This window comes from Mustelus asterias, chromosome 6 (assembly GCF_964213995.1).
Source record: "Mustelus asterias chromosome 6, sMusAst1.hap1.1, whole genome shotgun sequence".
In the NCBI taxonomy this organism is placed as follows: Eukaryota; Metazoa; Chordata; class Chondrichthyes; order Carcharhiniformes; family Triakidae; genus Mustelus; species Mustelus asterias.
The window spans coordinates 41,786,812-41,807,775 of record NC_135806.1 but is presented as its reverse complement, the minus strand read 5'-3'; the positions used below and the strand labels follow the sequence as shown (position 1 = coordinate 41,807,775).

The 20,964-nt window shown below is 43.9% G+C and overlaps 1 protein-coding gene across 4 annotated transcripts in view; it reads left to right on the top strand.

Annotated features, from left to right (window-relative positions):
• Positions 1–19,557, top strand: part of LOC144494826 (mitochondrial nicotinamide adenine dinucleotide transporter SLC25A51-like) — a 33,562-nt gene extending 14,005 nt beyond the window's left edge. For 2 of the 4 annotated variants that reach the window (XM_078214222.1, XM_078214223.1), the window contains exons 2-4: positions 57–171; positions 11,921–12,089; positions 17,456–19,557. In XM_078214222.1, coding sequence (XP_078070348.1) covers positions 17,515–18,408 — 894 coding nt within the window. In that variant the 5' untranslated portion in view covers positions 57–171; positions 11,921–12,089; positions 17,456–17,514 and the 3' untranslated portion in view covers positions 18,409–19,557. Of the gene's footprint in view, positions 1–56; positions 177–11,920; positions 12,090–17,455 lie in introns of all 4 variants that reach the window. The other 2 variants (XM_078214225.1, XM_078214224.1) reach the window with 2 other exon arrangements.
• The last annotated feature ends 1,407 nt before the right edge of the window (positions 19,558–20,964 follow it).

The window sequence follows — 20,964 nt, the reverse complement described above, 5'->3', positions numbered from 1 at the left end:
TGTAATAGGTTTGTGTCAATTCTGACATTTAATTGGTAAGTTCTTTTGTTTAAAAGCTTTCCCAGAGCTTGCTGATGGCTCAGTAAATGCGGTACTTGGTGTGATACTACTGAGCAACACAGCAAAAGGCTCTTTTCACTGCCTAGCTGATCCGTGAGGAGAACCCTGCAGGTAAGGTGTCCATAGGGGTGAGGAAGCAAAACGGTTGGGGGGGGGGGGGGGGGAGGTGGAGGGGGTGGAGGGGGCGGGGGGAGGTGGAGGGGGTGGGGGGGAGGTGGAGGGGAGGTGGAGGGGGTGGGGGGGAGGTGGAGGGGGTGGGGGGGGTGGGGGGGAGGGGGTGGGGTGGAGGGGGTGGGGGGGGGGTGGGGGGGAGGTGGAGGGGGTGGGGGGGAGGTGGAGGTGGAGGGGGTGGGGGGGAGGTGGGGGGGGGGGTGGGGGGGAGGTGGAGGGGGGGGGGAGGTGGAGGTGGAGGGGGTGGGGGGGTGGGGGGGGGTGGGGGAGTGGGGGGGAGGTGGGGGTGGGGGGTGGGGAGGTGGGTGGGGTGGGGGGGGTGGGGAGGTGGGTGGGGAGGGGGAGGGGGTGGGGTGGGGGGGGAGGTGGAGGGGGTGGGGGGGGAGGTGGAGGGGGTGGGGGGGGAGGTGGAGGGGGTGGGGGGGGAGGTGGAGGGGGGGGGGGAGGTGGAGGGGGGGAGGTGGAGGGGGGAGGGGGGGAGGTGGAGGGGGGGAGGGGGGGAGGTGGAGGGGGGGAGGGGGTGGGGGGGAGGTGGAGGGGGGGAGGGGGTGGGGGGGAGGTGGAGGGGGGGAGGGGGTGGGGGGGAGGGGGTGGGGGGGAGGTGGAGGGGGGAGGGGGTGGGGGGGAGGTGGAGGGGGGGAGGTGGAGGGGGGGGAGGGGGTGGGGGGGGAGGTGGAGGGGGGGGAGGGGGTGGGGGGGAGGTGGAGGGGGGGGGAGGGGGTGGGGGGAGGTGGAGGGGGGGGAGGTGGAGGGGGGGGAGGTGGAGGGGGGGAGGGGGTGGGGGGGAGGTGGAGGGGGGGAGGGGGTGGGGGGGAGGTGGAGGGGGGGAGGTGGGAGGTGGGGGTGGGGGGGGGGGGAGGTGGGAGGGGGTGGGGGGGGGGGGAGGTGGAGGGGGTGGGGGGGAGGTGGAGGGGGTGGGGGGGAGGTGGAGGTGGTGGGGGGGGGAGGTGGAGGTGGTGGGGGGGGGAGGTGGAGGGGGGGAGGTGGAGGGGGTGGGGGGGAGGGGGGGGAGGTGGAGGGGGTGGGGGGGAGGGGGGGAGGTGGAGGGGGTGGGGGGGGAGGGGGGGAGGTGGAGGGGGTGGGGGGGAGGGGGGGAGGTGGGGGTGGGGGGGGGGTGGAGGGGGTGGGGGGGGAGGTGGAGGGGATGAGGTGGAGGAGGTGGGGGGGGAGGTGGAGTGGGTGGGGGGGGGAGGGGGTGGGTGGGGGGTGGAGGGGGGGGTTGGAGTGAGGATAGGGGTGGGTTGAGCTGAGAGGGGTTGGAGCTGAGGGGGGTGGGGGGAGCGGAGTGGGGGGGTGGGGGGTGGGGCAGAGCGGGGGGGGGGGGGGAGTGTATGGTGTGCCGGGGTTCCTACTTCTGATTGTGTTTGGTGAAAATGACTGGAAAGTGTGCATGTGTAATTGTAAGTCTGTTGACTTTTGAATAATAAGAAATCTCACGACACCAGGTTAAAGTCCAACAGGTTTATTTGGTAGCACAAGCCACTAGCTTTCAGAGCGCTGCTCCTTCATCAGGTGAGTGGGAGTTCTGTTCACAAACAGGGCATATAAAGACACAAACTCAATTTACAAAATAATGGTTGGAATGCGAGTCTTTACAGGTAATCAAGTCTTAAAGGTCAGGTCAACCTACAGCACAGATTACATAGAAACATAGAAACCCTACAGTGCAGAAGGAGGCCATTCGGCCCATCGAGTCTGCACCGACCACAATCCCACCCAGGCCCTCCCCCCACATATTTTACCCACTAATCCCTCTAACCTACGCATCCCAGGACTCTAAGGGACAATTTTTAACCTGGCCAATCAACCTAACCCGCACATCTTTGGACTGTGGGAGGAAACCGGAGCACCCGGAGGAAACCCACGCAGACACGAGGAGAATGTGCAAACTCCACACAGACAGTGACCCGAGCCGGGAATCGAACCCGGGATCCTGGAGCTGTGAAGCAGCAGTGCTAACCACTGTGCTACCGTGCCGCCCAATTACGCTGAGAGACTTTGCCATCGTACCTCTCTCGCACTCCTCAACCACCTCATACACCAGCTCTACAGCAAACGCCTCATTCTGGAAACCAAGATAGAGTCCATATTCCTCAACTTGTGCTCAGGACGCAGACCAGTGCGAAACTCAGCCAAACAGATGAGACAAAGGAACTACACCATCTACATGCACACCAAGGAAACTTGGTATCATCACCAGCAGCAACCAAGCCTCCCCCGGTACCACAGTAGAAAACAGTACCACTGCAGGGAAGTCCATTGTTAACTTGTCGGACTACACACTTCAACCAGATGAAATCGAAGTTCTCAGCCGAGGGCTCAATTTCTGCCCCACCACCAAAATAGACCCCTTCAGTCTCGCAGCAGACACAGAAATTCATCAGGTGATTGAGGCTGCGGGAGTTCTTCCACAAACCCCAAGAGGCCAACAGCGAACACAATGAGACAGCCAATGAACTGGAGCAGCCGACAGAGAGATCCGTGGTGCAGCAACCGAAGAGGAAAGAGTCGAATTGGACTCCTCCGGAAGTGCCGCTGCCCGAGACTCGAAGTATGCCCAAGCCATTAGGAGGTGCTTCAATGCCAGATTCATCAGCCGCACTCAAGACAGCCCTGAACATCACCCAAGTACAACGCAACGCCATCCGCGCTCTCAAGACCAAATGCAACATTGTCATCAAACCAGCAGACAAAGGAGGGGCCAGTGTCATACTGAACAGAACGGATTACTGCAAAGAAGTGTACCGGCAACTGAACGACGAGGAACACTACAGACAGTTACCTGCAGATCCGACCAAAGAACACACCCGTCAACTCAACAGACTGATCAAGACCTTTGATCCGGACCTTCAGAGCACCCTCCGTGCTCTCATCCCACGTGCTCCCCGCGTTGGAGATCTCTACTGCCTCCCGAAGATACACAAGGGCAACACACATGGCCATCGCATCGTAACGGGCAATGGGACCCTGTGCGAGAACCTCTCCGGCTACGTCGAGGACATCCTGAAACCCATTGTACAAAGAACCCCCAGCTTTTGTCGCGACACTACGGACTTGCTACAGAAACTCAACACGTGGAGCAGTTGAACCAGGAGCACTCCTCGTCGCAATGGATGTCTCGGCACTCTACACCAGCATCCCTACGACGATGGCACTGCTGCAACTGTCTCAGTACTCGACGCCAACAACTGCCAATCTCCAGATGCAATTTTACAACTCATCTGCTTCATCCTGGACCACAATGTCTTCACCGTCAGCAACCAGTTCTTCATCAAGACACACGGAACAGCATGGGGACCAAATTTGCACCTCAATATGCCAACATCTTCATGCACAGGTTCGAACAAGACCTCTTCACTGCACAGGACCTTCAACCAATGCTATACACCAGGTACATCGATGACATTTTCTTCCTTTGGACTCATGGTGAACAATCACTGAAACAGCTCTATGATGACATCATCAAGTTCCATCCCACCATCAGACTCACCATGGAACACTCTCTGGAATCAGTTGCATTCTTGGACACACGCATCTCCATCAAGGACGGTCACCTCAGCACTTCACTGTACCGCAAGCCCACAGATAACCTCATGATGCTCCACTTCTCCAGCTTCCACCCTAAACATGTTAAAGAAGCCATCCCCTACGAACAAGCGCTCCGTATACACAGGATCTGCTCAGATGAGGAGGATCGCAACAGACACCTCCAAACGCTGAAAGATGCCCTCATAATATCAGGATATGGCGCTCTACTCATCAATTGACAGTTCCGACGCGCCACAGCGAAAAACTGCGCCGACGACCTCGGAAGACAAACGCGGGACACGGCAGGCAAAGTACCCTTCGTCGTCCAGTACTTCCCCGGAGCGGAGAAGCTATGACATCTTCTCCGGAGCCTTCAACATGTCATCGATGAAGACGAACATCTTGCCAAGGCCATCCCTGCACCCCCACTTCTTGCCTTCAAACAACCGCACAACTTCAAACAGCTACCCAGCCTTCAGGAGAACAGTGACCACGACACCACACAACCCTGCCACAGCAATCTCATCGACACGGATGCCATCATCTCATGTGAGAACACCAACCACTAGGTACACGGTACATACTCTTGCAACTCGGCCAACGTTGTCCACCTGATACGCTGCAGGAAAGGATGTCCCAAGCCATAGTACATTGGGGAGGCCATGCAGATGCTACGACAACTGATTAATGAACACCTGTTGTACCTGTTAATTCTCAGTTACTTTCGACCAGTTTGCTTACTACAAGGTTTTACCCCGATGCCCTTATTTGCAAGATGGACAAAGACAAGTAAAGGTTCAACAAGTTTATTAATAATAACTCCATTAACCCTTAAATTACACTCTCAAAACAAGAGCATACCCCAGATTCAAGTATACTCCCCATAAAGATGGTTTGGTTAAACTGCAGACTTGATTCTCTGAGTCCCTCTGGTCCGTCGTCACGAAGGTGACTCTTGATGGCAGCTTCTTCCTTCCTTCTCTGGTCAGTCTTCCAAATGGTCAAGGCCGCCTCCCTCGTCGAGTCTTCGCTGCTGGTCTGTCTGAAAATGTGTTCCTTTATCCCCCTGCCTGCTTGCCTTTCCAGAAACTTCTCTGGCTTCCGCCCAATGAGGTCCCAGGAGGGGGTTCCAATACACAGTGGGTTTCTTGATGTCTGCCTGACAGGACACCAGGGTCCGCCCCCAGGTGTCCCATCTCCATGCTGTTGCTTACATGTAACTGCAGGAACTGTCGGTGACAGAAAGTCTGGCCCGATCTGGGCTTCTAACAATAGGCCGGTGCACTTCAATGAGGTGCAATGATCTCCTGCTAAGTATCAGTGGAGTGCAACGACCTTTGATGGGTCAGGCCCAGACATGTTTGTGTATTTGTACAATTGGCCTGCCCGAGGTTTGACTGTGTTTGATTTTAATATGCCCAATTCTTAAATTTAGGATATCCAATTTTATCAGCCTTAAAACTAGGCCCTGTTTATATCACCACACCGCTCGACAGTCACCAGGCAGGAGTGTTCTCTTCCTGTTGGGGAACACTTCAGCAGTCACAGGCATTCTGCTTCTGATCTTCAGGTAAGCGTTCTCCAAGGCGGCTTTCACGACACATGACAACGCAGAATCGCTGAGCAGAGACTGATAGCCAAGTTCCGCATACATGAGGACGGCCTCAACTGGGATCTTGGGTTCATGTCACACTATCTGTAACCCCCACGACTTGCCTGGGCTTGCAAAATCTCACTAACTGTCCTGGCTGGAGACAACACACATCTCTTTAACCTGTGCTTAACTCTCTCTCCACTCACATTGTCTGAACCTTTAAGACTTGATTACCTGTAAAGACTCGCATTCCAACCTTTATTTTGTAAATTGAGTTTGTGTCTTTATATGCCCTGTTTGTGAACAGAACTCCCACTCACCTGATGAAGGAGCAGCGCTCCGAAAGCTTGTGGCTTGTGCTACCAAATAAACCTGTTGAACTTTAACCTGGTGTTGTGAGACTTCTCACTGTGCTTACCCCAGTCCAACATCGGCATCTCCACATCATGACGTTTGAATAGCCTGTCAGCAGTTGTGAAGAATGGTTATTCTGGTCGGCTGTGAGCATTCATTGGATATGCTATCTGCTGTTCTCAAAGCTTCCCCATAAGATGAACAGCAATAAACTACAAAATGCAATGGGCAACTTTAAGAAGCTCTTCCTAATAGGTTTCACCGACTTCCTTTCTCCCACAACATGGGACATGCGCAGCATGAGTCAATACATTTATGAGAAGTATGGACCAGGCTTTTGCTCAGCAAATTTTACAGATTTGCTGTTCTATTCGAGATTTAAAGATTGCTACGGTGTAATCAAAAACCAGGGTTTCAAATATGCAATGCATCACTACATGAAACAGTGACAAGATGGTAACAGTGCAGGTATTTCTGTTTGTTAAATTATACCTTAATAGGCTTGTAGCATTTACTACTTTGCTGATAATGAAGTCTGATCATTAGTCACAAGCCAGTCCCTGACAACGATGGTGCTAATCTACAAGGTCAAACTAACCTTTGGAAGCCACATTAATCCATTACTTTTTTAAAAATGGTTCTCGTCAAACTTAAAAAAAACCTCTTGCATGTATAAATATTTTACAAAATTTGAAACAACGTTACTGTTCTCCTCGCCCATTGTTCCATGTAGTGAATAGCAGTATCCAGCAGCTTGTCACTAGATGGTGGCATAGGCATTTCTTTACATGGAATTCACAACATAGAAGTCGGTTGTTCAGCCCAACTGGTCTACACTTGTTAATGCTCTATACTAGTCTTCTCCTACCTTACTTCCATCCACTGCATATCCTTTTATTCCTTTCTCCCTCTTGTACTGATCTAGATTCCCCTTAAATGTATCTTTGCTATTCACATCTGCTAATCCCTGTGGTAGCGAGTCCCACATTCCAACTACTTCTGAATTTATTTTTATTAGTGGCTTCACTTGTGGCTTTAGTTTGAATTGTGCAAAAAGTCGCAACATCTGTTCTACGTCTACCCTATCAATCCTCTATAACTAAAAAGACCTCTTTTAGGTCATCTGCCAGCCTTTCCTTTTATAGTAAAAAGAACTTGTTTATTCTTTCCTGGTGAGTATAAGCTCTCAGTTGTGGTGATGTTCTAGTAAAAAAACACTTTCTCTGTATCTCTATCTTCTTTTGGTAATATAAGGATCAAACCAATAAAAATAGTGTGTAGCCTAACCAAGATTCTATAGTTTTAATGCAAGTTTAATATAATGCTTTCCTGCATTTCAATTTGTATTTTTCTGAATGAGCTCTAGTGCAGTGTTTGCATTTAAGCACTACTACTTTTAATGATTTATGAATTTGTACTCAAGTTCCTTTGACCTTCTATCCCATGTAGATTCTCAATTTTCTGATGAGTATGGATCTCTTCATCCCCCCTCTTAAAATGTACCATCTAACAGTTTGCTTTAATGAAATTTGTTTGCCATTTGAATGCCCTTTTATAAGTTAATTAATGTTTTGTATTTTGTTAGAGTTTCCTCAATTATTATTACCTCCCTGCAATCTGGTGTCTTCCATATTTTAATATTTTACTTCACATTCCTGAGTTCAAATTGTTCAGGTAACTGGCAAAAAGCCATGGTCCCAGCACCAATCCTAATGCAGCGCCACATCTCAATTTCCCCAACTCTATTCTACTTCTCCCTAACTCTGCCAATTCTGACTTTAGTCATATGTGCACTATGAAAATTCTACTGCATGTGTAATCCCTATCTACTGTCTTTGTTAGCTATTCTTTATTCCATTTTTCAGTTTCTGAATATTTCTGTATTATATTTTTGAGTAAATATTCTATTATCTTTCCTACCACTGACGTTAAGTTAATTGGTCTATTATCCCCCTGGATTTGTTCAACCTCCCTTTTTTAATAGAAATATTAACATAAGCTGTTCTCCAGTCCACTGTCTCTATATCATTTTGTAATGCTTTTTAATAATTCTGGCAATTGTTAGACTGCTCGCATGATAACAGACTTCACCTTTCCAAATGATCAATGCAGGAATCTAAAAGTTTAATTTTGGCTAGTGTTTTGTGTGACTACTGTAGTTTTGCGATCTATCTTATTGTTTTTTGTTTCCTTCACTTTGTACCATTTGCCTGCTGATCTGAATGGGTCAAAGAGATACTGGAAACAGTTCTGTTCAAAAATAAATGGCAGTGTTTGAATCTGGAAAACTCACACATTAAGGTGGTTCTAGTACTGTGTTCCCTGCAAGTGGCTTTTTAAAAAAAAAAATTCATCAAAGCATTTTACTGAAATGTTGAAATTCCCTGGTGTGGCGGTCTCTATATTAATGTAGTGTGTGAGTGTATTGATCAAGAAAAAGCTGACTTGGCTAACTGTCAAATTTGCATTTGTCACTTAAAGCCAGATTAGTAATTCAGACGGAACAGATTGACCACTCATGGCTATCAAAATAGGTGACCAAATTAATTTTAAAGTCCAGGTTTCCTGTAGATATATTAACTTTCTGATCCTTTAATCCTTGCCTCTTCTACAAGCCCATCTCTCAATCATTGACATACCTTCAATTACCTTGATCCCAAGATCTTCAATTCCCTTCCTAAGCGCTTCCACATCCTCTCTTTTTGAGACCCTGCTTTAAAGCTCACATTCGTGAGCAAGTTTTTGACCAACTCTCCCTTGATCATGGCTCCACAAAGCAATTCGGAACACTTTTTTCCATTTAAAGGCTTAAATAAGTGTAAATTGGTGTTTTCCATCCAAGCAATCATAGAATTAATTTTCTGAATGCTGATTATTTTTCTGATTAGACTGATTACTTATTTTCTGACATTCAAACCAGACTTTCATACCTGTGCTGCTTCAGCTATTGTTTAAAACCTACTTCCAATTGCAAACTATATGAAAGCACTTGCATGTTGGGGTTACAAAATGTTTGGTTTTCAGGCCAAAAATAGAAAACGTGCATGCGCTTTGGTACCTATTTATGGAAGAAAATGGTTAGCATAGTCTCCCGTGACAATAATGTACATGTTAATACAAAAGAAAGTTAAGACCAAAATACTCCGTCCTCATTTGCGGCTGGGATTTTTCGGTGCTGCTGAAACTGAATGGAATTTTGGCTGGAATGCCAAACTTTCTGTTCTTGCTCGCAACATGTCCCACCACATATGTGACCAGAGAATCCTATCCTGAAAGTCATGAAATAGGACTAGACCATTCAGCTGTCAATTCTTTTAGATCATCACTGATTTGTACCTCCATTCTCTTTACCTGCATGTATTCCATATCCCCGATACAGTTGCACAACAGAAATCTATGAATCTAAGTTTTTAAAAATTCACCTTGGGAAACTAATGTAAAATTTCATTTTCTGAACCTGTTTATCCATATGACTGCATGCTAATGTATATGCGAGTGGAGAGATTTTCAACCCTGCTCGTGTTCTAGTTTCAAATGACTTTTCTTTAAAGCTACAATTATGTATCCACCAAATGGTTATGAAGGCCTTGTTTGGCATGGTTATGTTCCTCATTGAATCAATCTAACTGAGCTGTAAAGATGGTTGCTGTAAAGGATTCTTAGTGCATTAATAGAGCATAAGTCATGGAGGGGATCCATCCCCAAATTTTTCACCTGCTTATTCAAATACCCTTGGTAGAAGCTGCCTGGACATGGAAATTTGTCTGGTTTTAACTTTATATCTTGCTCTTTGAATTGAAGTGACTATTACTGAAGTTATAATGGTAATCATGATGTGGAGATGCCGGCGTTGGACTGGGGTAAACACAGTAAGAAGTTTAACAACACCAGGTTAAAGTCCAACAGGTTTATTTGGTAGCAAAAGCCACACAAGCTTTCGAGGCTCTAAGCCCCTTCTTCAGGTGAGTGGGAATTCTGTTCACAAACAGAACTTATAAAGACACAGACTCAATTTACATGAATAATGGTTGGAATGCGAATACTTACAACTAATCCAGTCTTTAAGAAACAAAACAATGGGAGTGGAGAGAGCATCAAGACAGGCTAAAAAGATGTGTATTGTCTCCAGACAAGACAGCCAGTGAAACTCTGCAGGTCCACGCAACTGTGGGGGTTACAGATAGTGTGACATGAACCCAATATCCCGGTTGAGGCCGTCCTTGTGTGTGCGGAACTTGGCTATCAGTTTCTGCTCAGCGACTCTGCGCTGTCGTGTGTCGCGAAGGCCGCCTTGGAGAACGCTTACCCGAATATCAGAGGCCGAATGCCCGTGACCGCTGAAGTGTTCCCCAACAGGAAGAGAACAGTCTTGCCTGGTGATTGTCGAGCGGTGTTCATTCATCCGTTGTCGCAGCGTCTGCATAGTTTCCCCAATGTACCATGCCTCGGGACATCCTTTCTTGCAGCGTATCAGGTAGACAATTAGTTGTAAGTATTCGCATTCCAACCATTATTCATGTAAATTGAGTCTGTGTCTTTATAAGTTCTGTTTGTGAACAGAATTCCCACTCACCTGAAGAAGGGGCTTAGAGCCTCGAAAGCTTGTGTGGCTTTTGCTACCAAATAAACCTGTTGGACTTTAACCTGGTGTTGTTAAACTTCTTACTGTGTTATAATGGTAATCCATGCTGCTTTGTCATGCATTGGCACACGGTCTCCTCAAGCACCCTTCACAAGTAGGTTCATAGCCACCAGAGGAGACAACCAAATGACAAAGCATTTACAGCACAGAAACAGACCATTTCACCTAACAGGCTTGGGGTATGGCGTGAGCCTTCTCCCAACCCTATTTCATAGCATTATCCTATTCCTTTCTTTCTCATTTGTATATTTAATTTCTCTTTAAATGCATCTGTGCTATTCTCCTCAATCACTCCAGAGTTCCACATTCCAATCCCTCTCTCAGTAATGAAGGTTCGCCTGCATTCTACATTGGATTTATTATTGACTATCTTAATTGCAGCCCCTAGTTTTGGGATGGGATCTCTCCCCATTCTATTACATAACTTCCTGCCTACTAAAGAGATTGTTTTTATAAATGATACTCAGCATTTCTCAAAATATAGAGCCGCGATAATTGGGTGGCCTTCACTAAGATGATAGTGATATATATTGTTACCAAGTTCACGTTCATCTGATCGCAGAGAGCTGGGCCCCATTTGAATCATGCCTTGAGTGAGTGAATTTCTGATTAGCAGAAAATACCTTGTATAAATGAGACTGCTTTCACAAGTGGATAATACATTTTGGCAAACTGTACCTTTTTGTGGATAGATTTCACTGACGTAATTGGGAATGCAGGGTGTAGGCTTTTCTCAATTCAGTAAATGTAGGGCAGTATACATGTGGGTTAATCTGTTGCTTGGGAAGGTGAGAACAGTAGCTCATGATTAAAAATGCCTGGTTTGGGCAGTCACTTTTCAACTTCATTACTTTGACCTTACAAACTGGCCATTCACTGGTCACGAGTGTGATTTGTTTCAATGAACAGTGTCTGGTTGGTGTTTCAAAAAGGTAAAATACAGTGGACCTTGTTATAATACTCTGAGCTCAGGCATAGTATTATGGCCAATGGCAGTTCTTTGGATTTCTGTCCGGTTTTAGGGCAGGGGGATAGACCAGGTTACTCTTTTCAAGAGTGGGTACAAACTCAATGGGCTGAATGGCTTCTTTCTGCAGTGTAGGGATTCTATGGTAGCATTTCAAATGTAAGCTTAGAATTTGTGTAGTGATGAACTGTTCAACTGCACAGGGCATTGTAGCCAAAGCCAAGTCTGTCCTCATCTATGCAGCATTCAACAAAGCATTTCTTACAGTTGTGTAATCTTGGAGTAGTGATGTAACCTTTCTCCTCCCTCATATGAAACAATAGAATAAACTGGGTGGTAAGAGAAGAAACAATTTAAAATGACATTAGCCAGGAAATGTTTGCTTTTTAAATGAAGTCCTGGTTTGGTCAAAGTTATAACATCTGTTGATGATTTCTCTAGTACAGGAGGATATCCAAGTTATAGCATAAGAGTGTGGCCAATCTTGTACCTTGAGTTCTTGGCAACTTTTGTTATTCTTTCCTGCAGGTAATGTTTGAGTTTTGTGGGCTGGAAAGCACTATCCTTAATGCTGTTGTCTCTTTTTGTACCCTTTCTCTTGAAGGTTGGTCTACATAATCCTCTAATACTACATTTAAGTGGGTGGCCTTCAAATTGGATCCCAGACAGTAAGCAAGCTAATCAAGCTGAAAACAGCAAAGTCAAATCCAGCCTCTGCCTTTGTCTGACTTTCTTTGACTGATTTAAACTTCGATCTATGCACTTTCCAGCAGGTAAATGCAGTTGGGAATCCTGACGTTTTTTGTCTCTGCAATGTTCCATAGGTATGGGAACAAGTTGTGCTGCTCTTATTGCAAAAGCACAGAAATTCCTTTCCACATTGCGAAGTGGTTTAGTCTCTTGATCTTTTTTTCTTTCAATTGAAGTTGCTTTTTTTAAACAAAGTTGACAATTGTGGTACCAATGGGAAGAAATAAATAATCAAAATATAAAATTGCTGGTAATATCTTCAGTTCTGATATCTGGGGGTTCTGTTGGCATCTAGAAAGTGAGCTGTTTTATAACATTAAATTCAAGTATGTGACGAGCTTTGACCTCTGCCTTTTAGATAATCTGCGTCTATTAATTCCTATCAAATAATGTGTAACCCATTTGTATCTTTTCTCCAAGATTACTAAACAATTACCTTTTGTAAAATGTTACCAGCTGAAGGACACAAAGTACATGGAAAATTGTTGCTAGAACTCTCTTCTCTCAGGCCTCCTGTCATCCGTGCCCAATGCCACACACGCCGCCCCATCCCTCCACCCACTGCTGTACCCATATACACACTTATCCAGAAGGAGTCTTGAGGCTGTGTTAGGATTCACTTGACTGTTACACGCAGTTTATGAATTTCACCTATAGACCAATTCTTACCGGGTTTCCTTCGACTGGTACCATTTGGCAATGTAAGTAACAATCCCTTTTTGCATGTACCAACTGACAGTGTACTCTGTGTGTAGAGTAATGTTAACTGACAGCTAGTCATGGACATCATTGGCACAATGTATTTTTGTCCACTCCTGATTGTACTGAATCATACTGAATGACTTGCTATAATTCGGGGTGTGGATCTGGAGTTGCATATAGGGCTGACGAGGTAAGGATGGCAGGTTTTCTTCCCTCAAGAACAGTATTTAATTAGTTGGGTTTTTACAACAATCTTGCAATTTTCAGATTTTATTTTAAACTGAATTTGAATTAATAAGCTGCATTGGTGGGACTTGATCTCATGTTCTCTGGATAATTCATCCAAGTCCCTGGAACAGTAGTCCAGTGACATAAGCACTGAACTACTGTACCCTAATGTTTACTAATTTATTATGGAGAAAAAGATATGCAGCATTATTACACAATTACTAACAATTTTAACAATTACTAACAATTTTATAATTAGTGTTTTAGAGCGCAACTTATAAATGCAACTGTACCATCCTTGGCAGCTCCCTGATCCAATTGTATTGGAGTTTCCAGAGGGATTGATGGGTAAATGTTGGGGGTGAGGAAGAGTCACCAAGTCTCCTGGGTCTGTACTATGTTCCCATTTTTCTGAGCTATTACTGTAGGATTAAGAACGTGGTTCCTGGGGTATCTATTGGATGTTCTTTTTGACCCTGATTGGGTTCTTTGTTTGACTTGCTTCTCAGACAAAGGGTCATTTAACTTATAACAGAATTGCTGCCCTATTCCACTTTTATGTACTTACCTTCTAACAGCTTGGGTAAAGAATTTATTTTGCGTATAACCAAAAGTTGTTGCAAGCAATCTTTTATTTTAATGAATACAGTGGACAGATGCTGACGACCTTCTCTTCCTACAATATTTGCTTTGCTGAAAACAATTCATGAAAGGGCAGAATATCTGCATTGCACTAGCCCATCACAATTCTCTCCTGACATCTCTGGAAAAAACTGCCGCATTCCTCAGGCAGTCCTTTAACAATCTGCACCTCTGGGCTGCCATTCATGCATTCATTGAATCATAGAGAATCCTACAGTGCAGAAAGAGGCCATTCTGCCCATCGAGTCTGCACCAACCACAATCCCACCCAGGCCCTTTCCCCATATCCCTACATATTTACCCACTAACCCCTCTAACCTATGCATCCCGGGACACTAAGGGGCAATTTAGAACGGCCAATCAACCTAGCTCGCAAATCTTTGGACTGTGGGAGGAAACCAGAGCACCTGGAGAGGAAACCCACGCAGACATGGAGAATGTGCAAACTCCACACAGACAGTGACCTGAGCCAGGATTCGACCCAGGTCCCTGGAGCTGTGAAGCAGCAGTGCTAACCACTGTGCTACCGTGCCGTCCATTCTGATCACTTAATGGACACTTTTTAGCGCCGTCTGTATCCTCATTTACATTCCCTTTGTCCCATTCCACCCCCCCCCCCCCCCACCCCCACCCCTCCCCGCACCCTTACAGAATCTCCACTGATTCTCTTTGCTCTCAGCTCTGATGAAGGGTCATTTAGACTCGAAACGTTGGCTCTATTCTCTCCTCACAGATGCTGTTAGACCCGCTGAGATTTTCCAGCATTCGCAGTATTTTGCTTTTACAATATTTATTCCTTTCTTTCAGAAATCAATCATTCCATATGATCCAAATCTTTAAAATGTTTTGTTTGCTCATTGAATCCCTTTGTCACAGCTATCATTGTAAATCTAAGTTTCTAACAGCCGCAACTCAATTTTTTTGCCTCCTTTCAGCATATGCATGCTATATTCCTTTAAGGCTCAGTTAGCCCATGTAGGTAAGTAAGAGCTCCAATGTTTTTTACACTTGCTTAACACATTGACACTCTCCAAATGTAATACTATCTCCCCACCTACAGATCAACTCACTCATGATATAACAGCCCTTAACCTTTTGCAGAGTCATTTATTCCTAATTTATTGGCATTTAAGTACTAGAATTAAAACAACAGATTTTACATGTTCATAGATGCATTACCCGAGTTAAAAGTTACTCAGTTTGGATAACATGCACAAAACAAATATTGCTTTCATAAAAATTATCCCAAATTGACCTCAAGTTGAGAATATATTTACTTTAAACAATCAAAAAACATTTTTAGAAACTCAACCCATACAGACTATCTTTCCATTACCTTTATTGGTCAAAAAATAACATTCATTTATCCCCTCAAACTTCAGGTAACTTCCCCATTTGAGTTGCTAATCTATGCATTCAATTTATTCAATCAATTAAATATCAGATGAAGTAGTCTACAATTGGTATGAAATTAAATGTAACTAAACAATTCAAAAGGGTAACAGATAAATCTGAGTTAAACTTTTCTATAAAAGGCAAAGCCATTAGGTCCCAATTATCATTCTGTTGTAATAAACAGTTTTGAAGTCTTGAAGCTGCTAGGCTTGTTTGTTGTCTGTAATTCATGATCAATCTATTTTTAAAATATATAAAACACAAGGTATATTTGGCTTGCAACCAAATGAGGTAATTTGGTCCAGATAGATTTGTCAATTTCTCAATCAGCAAGTTAGATGTGTGATGAATTAAACAGGAAATGGTAAAATCTCTGCTCGTTGGGAAAAACAGAAGTTTTCGAATGTAATGATATCACCATTACCTCTGAAACTAATAACAAAGGAGGGAGCACATGGTCTCCCGTGAAGCTTTTAGATCTTTTTTCCACAATTTGAACTAAGAGTATTGAGGATTACTCTAAACTCAAACTGGTTATTTTCAAATTTCAATTTATATATTTGATTTTTAAATGTTGCATTTACTTTGAGAATTTCTGTACCTCTCTTGAGCAATGATTGTAGCCAGCAGTCATACCCAAGATTAGGGATTTAAACATTTCCCTGGTTCCAAATTACACTTAGTTCACAACTCCCATTTGATTTTAAACCCAGTATCGAGACTACGACTGCAAAATAATTTTGGGGAAACAACATTAAAGTTAGCAACACAACAAAGAAAACCCACATATTCTTGCATTCACTCATGGAAGCTTGCCAACACACAATCTCCACAACATTTAACCTTTTTTTTATTCAACAAAAACACAGGAAATAGGTTCATGTAGTCTTCATTGTTCTTCAAAACTGTAATTAAAACTCAAGGGGAACAGTAAATTCTCATGAAGTCATATATAAAATGCAAGTTTAATAACATTCTACAGCCACAGTTTTTGACATTAAACCAAAATGTAAAGCATCCTATTTTATTGCCCCAGCATTACCATTCCCTCGGCAGAACAAAGTAATTGCTTTAACAACACCTCCATCATTTTATCACAACCTATCCTCAATCTAATTCAAAATAGAACAACATACATTGAATAAGTAATTTTAAAACAACTAATGGAACCTAAGTAAAGTCACATAGACACTGCAACACACAGACAGCAACTCAAGTTTTCCTTATCACCTCAGCTTTTAACTCTCCTCAAATTGGACTCGTGCTTTAAATGTGCACTCAATGCAGTAATTCAAACTCTTGTCCAGACTATTAGTTCGCTTTTTCCAAACATGTCGTCTGTTTTATCACTGACCTGAGTTTCCAACCATGGACTGTGTTCAAAGTATAGCAACAGCTACTGTCCAATCATTTCCCGTACTTGTTCTATAGCTGCTCATCCTGTTCTTTGCTGCTCCCACAGTCCTTGGCCTGATACAGAGTTAACCATTAGGCTTTGCTGGTGTCTTCAATTTGCTTTATACCTTTATGAATAACCAGGCTACAGGGATTAACAGACTTCAGAGCTATGGTTTATGTGTAATGTGCATGCAAGTGTTGAAGTGTTTGTATATAATAGTGACAATTCTAACATGAAGCTGAAGCTCAGCATCTTTCAGTTGAAACTGCAAGAGGAGGATTAGAAATTCTCATGGAAAGTAACAGTGGAGCACAATTTAGGCCTGGCATTCATTGAAAGAACTGGATGGGGCACATTATAGATCATGCAAGATAGTGGCAGACAGAGGAAAGAACAAACTCTCATTTATGGAGTTTTTTACATCCTCAATGTCTCAGAGCACTTTGCAGTTTATAAGATACTTCTGCAGTATAGTCCCTGCTGTATGTAGAAAATGCAGCAGCCGTGACCAGATAATCTGATTTAGTGATATTGGTTGAAGGATAGACATTAGCCAGGACAATGCACAGAGCTCACCACATATTCTTCGAATAGTGCCTTGGAATTCTTTACGTTTTCCTGAGAGGGCAGACCATGGTCTTGGTTTTATGTTTCATCCAAAGGATGGCACTGCTGACAGTTCAGTGCTCCCTCAGTTTTCTGCTTTAAAGTGTCAGCCTAGATGTGTAGCCTGGACAGGGTCTCAAACTTTCAATCTCATTACTGAGACAAAGCTGTTAGAATTATTTTGTGTTCTGCTGACAAAATAAGTGATCACATTTCAAAAATAATTAATTGGTTGCAAGAATGCTTTAGGAAAGTCATGAGGGTGCAAAAGGCATTATGTAGCTCAAGGTTTCTTTTTAAAAGACTGGAGAGAAATTGAAAGATGCATTGATGCATACAAAATCTTTATATTTGTCATTTAATATAAATGTAATTTTTATATGTGCAAGCTCTAAATTTTCCAACTACCATTCACAGGACCATGAGGCTAATTGAGAACAGTTTGATTGGCCCAGAAGGATAAGCACTTGAGACACATGGATACTGAAGCACAAAACAGACCAAAGGACCTTGTCTTAACTGGGTCTACACATGAATTGACAGAGCAGATTTCTTGCGTGGGACCTGGCAAATATTATGTCTGTGGCTATTTTGCAGCTTTCAATAACATTGCCATCACCTTCCCTATCCAGAAGGTGCTGTTTCGGCAGCAGCTGTATGGGCTAACAACAGTGGATGCCATCCATCAGCTAAAGCAGGATGGGCTTCGCAATCTCTACCGAGGGCTTCTACCTCCACTCCTGCAAAAGACCACGACTGTGGCATTGATGTTTGGCTTGTATGAGGACTTTTCTTGTCTCTTGAAGAGAACAACAAATGCTCCGGAGTTATTCAACCGCAGTGTGTCTGCAGTATTGGCAGGGACTGCGGAAGCAGTGCTGACACCATTCGAGAGGGTACAGGCTTTGCTACAGGATCGCAGGCATCATGACCGATTCAAAAATACCTTCCATGCCTTCAAGGTTTTGAGAGCCTATGGTATCAAAGAATACTACAGAGGCCTTGTACCAATACTCCTCCGCAATGGACCTAGTAATGCATTGTTCTTTGGTTTGCGAGGGCCTGTCAAGCAGTGCCTGCCAGAAGCCACTACGTACAGTGTGAATGTTCTCAATGACTTCATCTGTGGAGGATTTCTGGGGTCAATGCTCGGAATAATGTTTTATCCAATCAATGTGGTGAAAGCACGTATGCAGTCACAGGTTGGAGGAGAATTTCAGAGTTTTACAAAAGTCCTCATGCAAATCTGGAGTGAAAGGGATGGCAAACTATCTCATCTCATGAGAGGTGTACACCTTAATTATCACCGGTCAATTTTATCATGGGGCATAATCAATGCAACCTACGAGATCTTGCTTAAGGTGCTCTGAGAAAACTTTATAAAATCCAACCTTTAAACAGAGCAATACTTTCAGCTCTATGCTATTGTGCGGGATTTCTCTCCAACTCCATCAATCAAATGTATTTTGAAACCGCTTCTAGGACTGAGAAGGGAAGGCTCGCCCATCTCAGAGGAAAAAGAGACCAGGTGTCCATTTTGTCCATTTGCAAAGTACTTTGGATCAAGCTTGTTTCATTTTGAAGATATTGGGCTTTCATTTTGTATTGGCCGGAGTATAAGAGTCACGAGCTGGGTTTCCAACAAACCTACCTCAAAGAGGATGGTTCATATCCCACCTTAGCCCCTGGAAGTTTTTTTTTCCCCTTATTATTTTCCCTGCTGCCTATTTTCAGAACTTTGAAACCTCCATTACAATCTAAAACTTTTGTGTGGTCCTCAGAGTCTGGGTTATTTTTAATGGCAATGGATTATTTTTTTTCATGGTATGTTGATGTCTATTGTTCTTTCTATGCTGTTATGTTGTCTTAACTTACATGTTCTACAGCTTTGACTTGCCTTTTAAAGTGTTTTATATACAGTGCATCATTGGATGTTTGGCTAGCAATGCAGTATTCCTTACATCATGCCTTGGTCACCATGTGATGATTTGGAACATGTCCTATATGGGTTGGCCCTATTTCCAGCTAGTAGCTTAGTGATTGTCTGCTGCCCTCAATTTATAATTTTGCTGAAACACACAGTCCAGTATCCTGGTTGAAGTTCTTTTCAAGTGGCCTTTAATTTTTGACTACTTAGTTTTTGTTAGATTAAAAACATTGCAAAAGATGTCAAAAGTATGAATTCCAATGCAAAGTTCAGTGAGTACTCAATTCTTTGAAGCAGTCGAGCATAATGTAAAAATGCTTCAGAAGTTGAGCCTACGTTCGCTGAACAACTTGTTCTTGTGTGTGTGTGTGTATATATATATATTAATTTTTATCTTGAATACATAATCAATCTTTGCACCTCTTTTTGCTGAAAATTATATTAAAATGAATATGGATACTGGTGGTCAGTGGTCAGATCTTTAACTTGTTTGTTCTGTTGCTTCAATGGTGTTAATTTAAACAAATATTAAACATTTGGTGAAACACCGTGACAAACTTCACCGAAACAGCTGATGGGCCCAGAATTGTCCATTTTCAAAATTGTTGGAATTTCTTTATTACAATTACATTCTTCAGCCCCAAACCACTGCAAAAAATTGAATGTAAAGGAAAACGTGGTATACTGGGGAAATAATGTACAATAATGGCAATCCTGGGTTTAACTATCTAAACATTGTAAAAGTAAAACAATCCCAGAATTGTTATGATACAGAAGGAGGCTATTTGGCTACCAAACAAGCATCATGACTTATTGCCTTTTCCCTGTAACCCTGCGCATCTAATGCCCTCTTGAATGCTTGGATTGAATCTGCCTCCACCATAGTTCCAGACACAGAATTCCAGACTCAAACCACCTGCTGTGTGAACATTTTTCTCACATCATGTTTCCTCCTTTTGCAAATCACTTTAAATTTATTTCCCCTCATTCTTGGTCCTTTTATAAGTGGGGAGAGTTTCTCCTGACCAGCCTCCTCCATGATTTTGAATCTATCAAATCTCCTCTTAGTCTTCTCTCCAAGGTCCAAACCTTTCCAATCTTTCCTCCTAATTGAAGTTTCTCATCCTGGGACCATTCTTGTAAACCTCTTCTGCATTCACATCTTTCCTATAGGAGATGGTATGGTGGCATAGTGGTTAGCACTGCTGGGGACCTGGGTTTGATTCCAGGCTTGGGTCACTGTCTGTGTGGAGTCTGCAAATTCGCCTCATGTCTGCATGGGTTTCCTCTGGGTGCTCTGGTTTACTCCCACAGTCTGAAAGATGTGCTGGTTAGATGCATTGGCCATGCTAAATTCTTCCTCACTGTACCCGAAGAGCTGACTAAGGGATTTTCACAGTAACTTAATTGTAGTGTTAATTTATGCCTACTTGTGACACTAATAAATGAACTTTAATCTTTAATAGTGTGACACACACAACTGTACACAATATTCCAGATGAGGTGTAACTAGTGTCTTGTATAAGTTCAGCATTACTCCCTTTCTCTTGTACTGTATGCCCTGATTAATTAAGCCCAGAAAACTATGTTAATTATGGGGTGATCAGTAAGTTTGCGGACGACACGAAAATGGCTGGACTTGCAGATAGTGAGGAACATTGTCAGAGGCTACAGAAGGATATAGATAGGCTGGAAATTTGGGTAAAGAAATGGCAGATGGAGTTCAATCCAGATAAATGCGAAGTGATGCATTTTGGTAGAACTAACGTAGGGGGGAGCTATATGATAAATGGCAGAACCATAAAGGGTGTAGGTACACAGAGGGACCTGGGTGTGCAAGTCCACAGATCCTTGAAGGTGACGTCACGGGTGGAGAAGGTAGTGAATAAGGCATATGGCATGCTTGCCTTTATAGGACGGGGCATAGAGTATAAAAGTTGGGGTCTGATGTTGCAGTTGTATAGAACGTTGGTTCGGCCGCATTTGGAATACTGCGCCC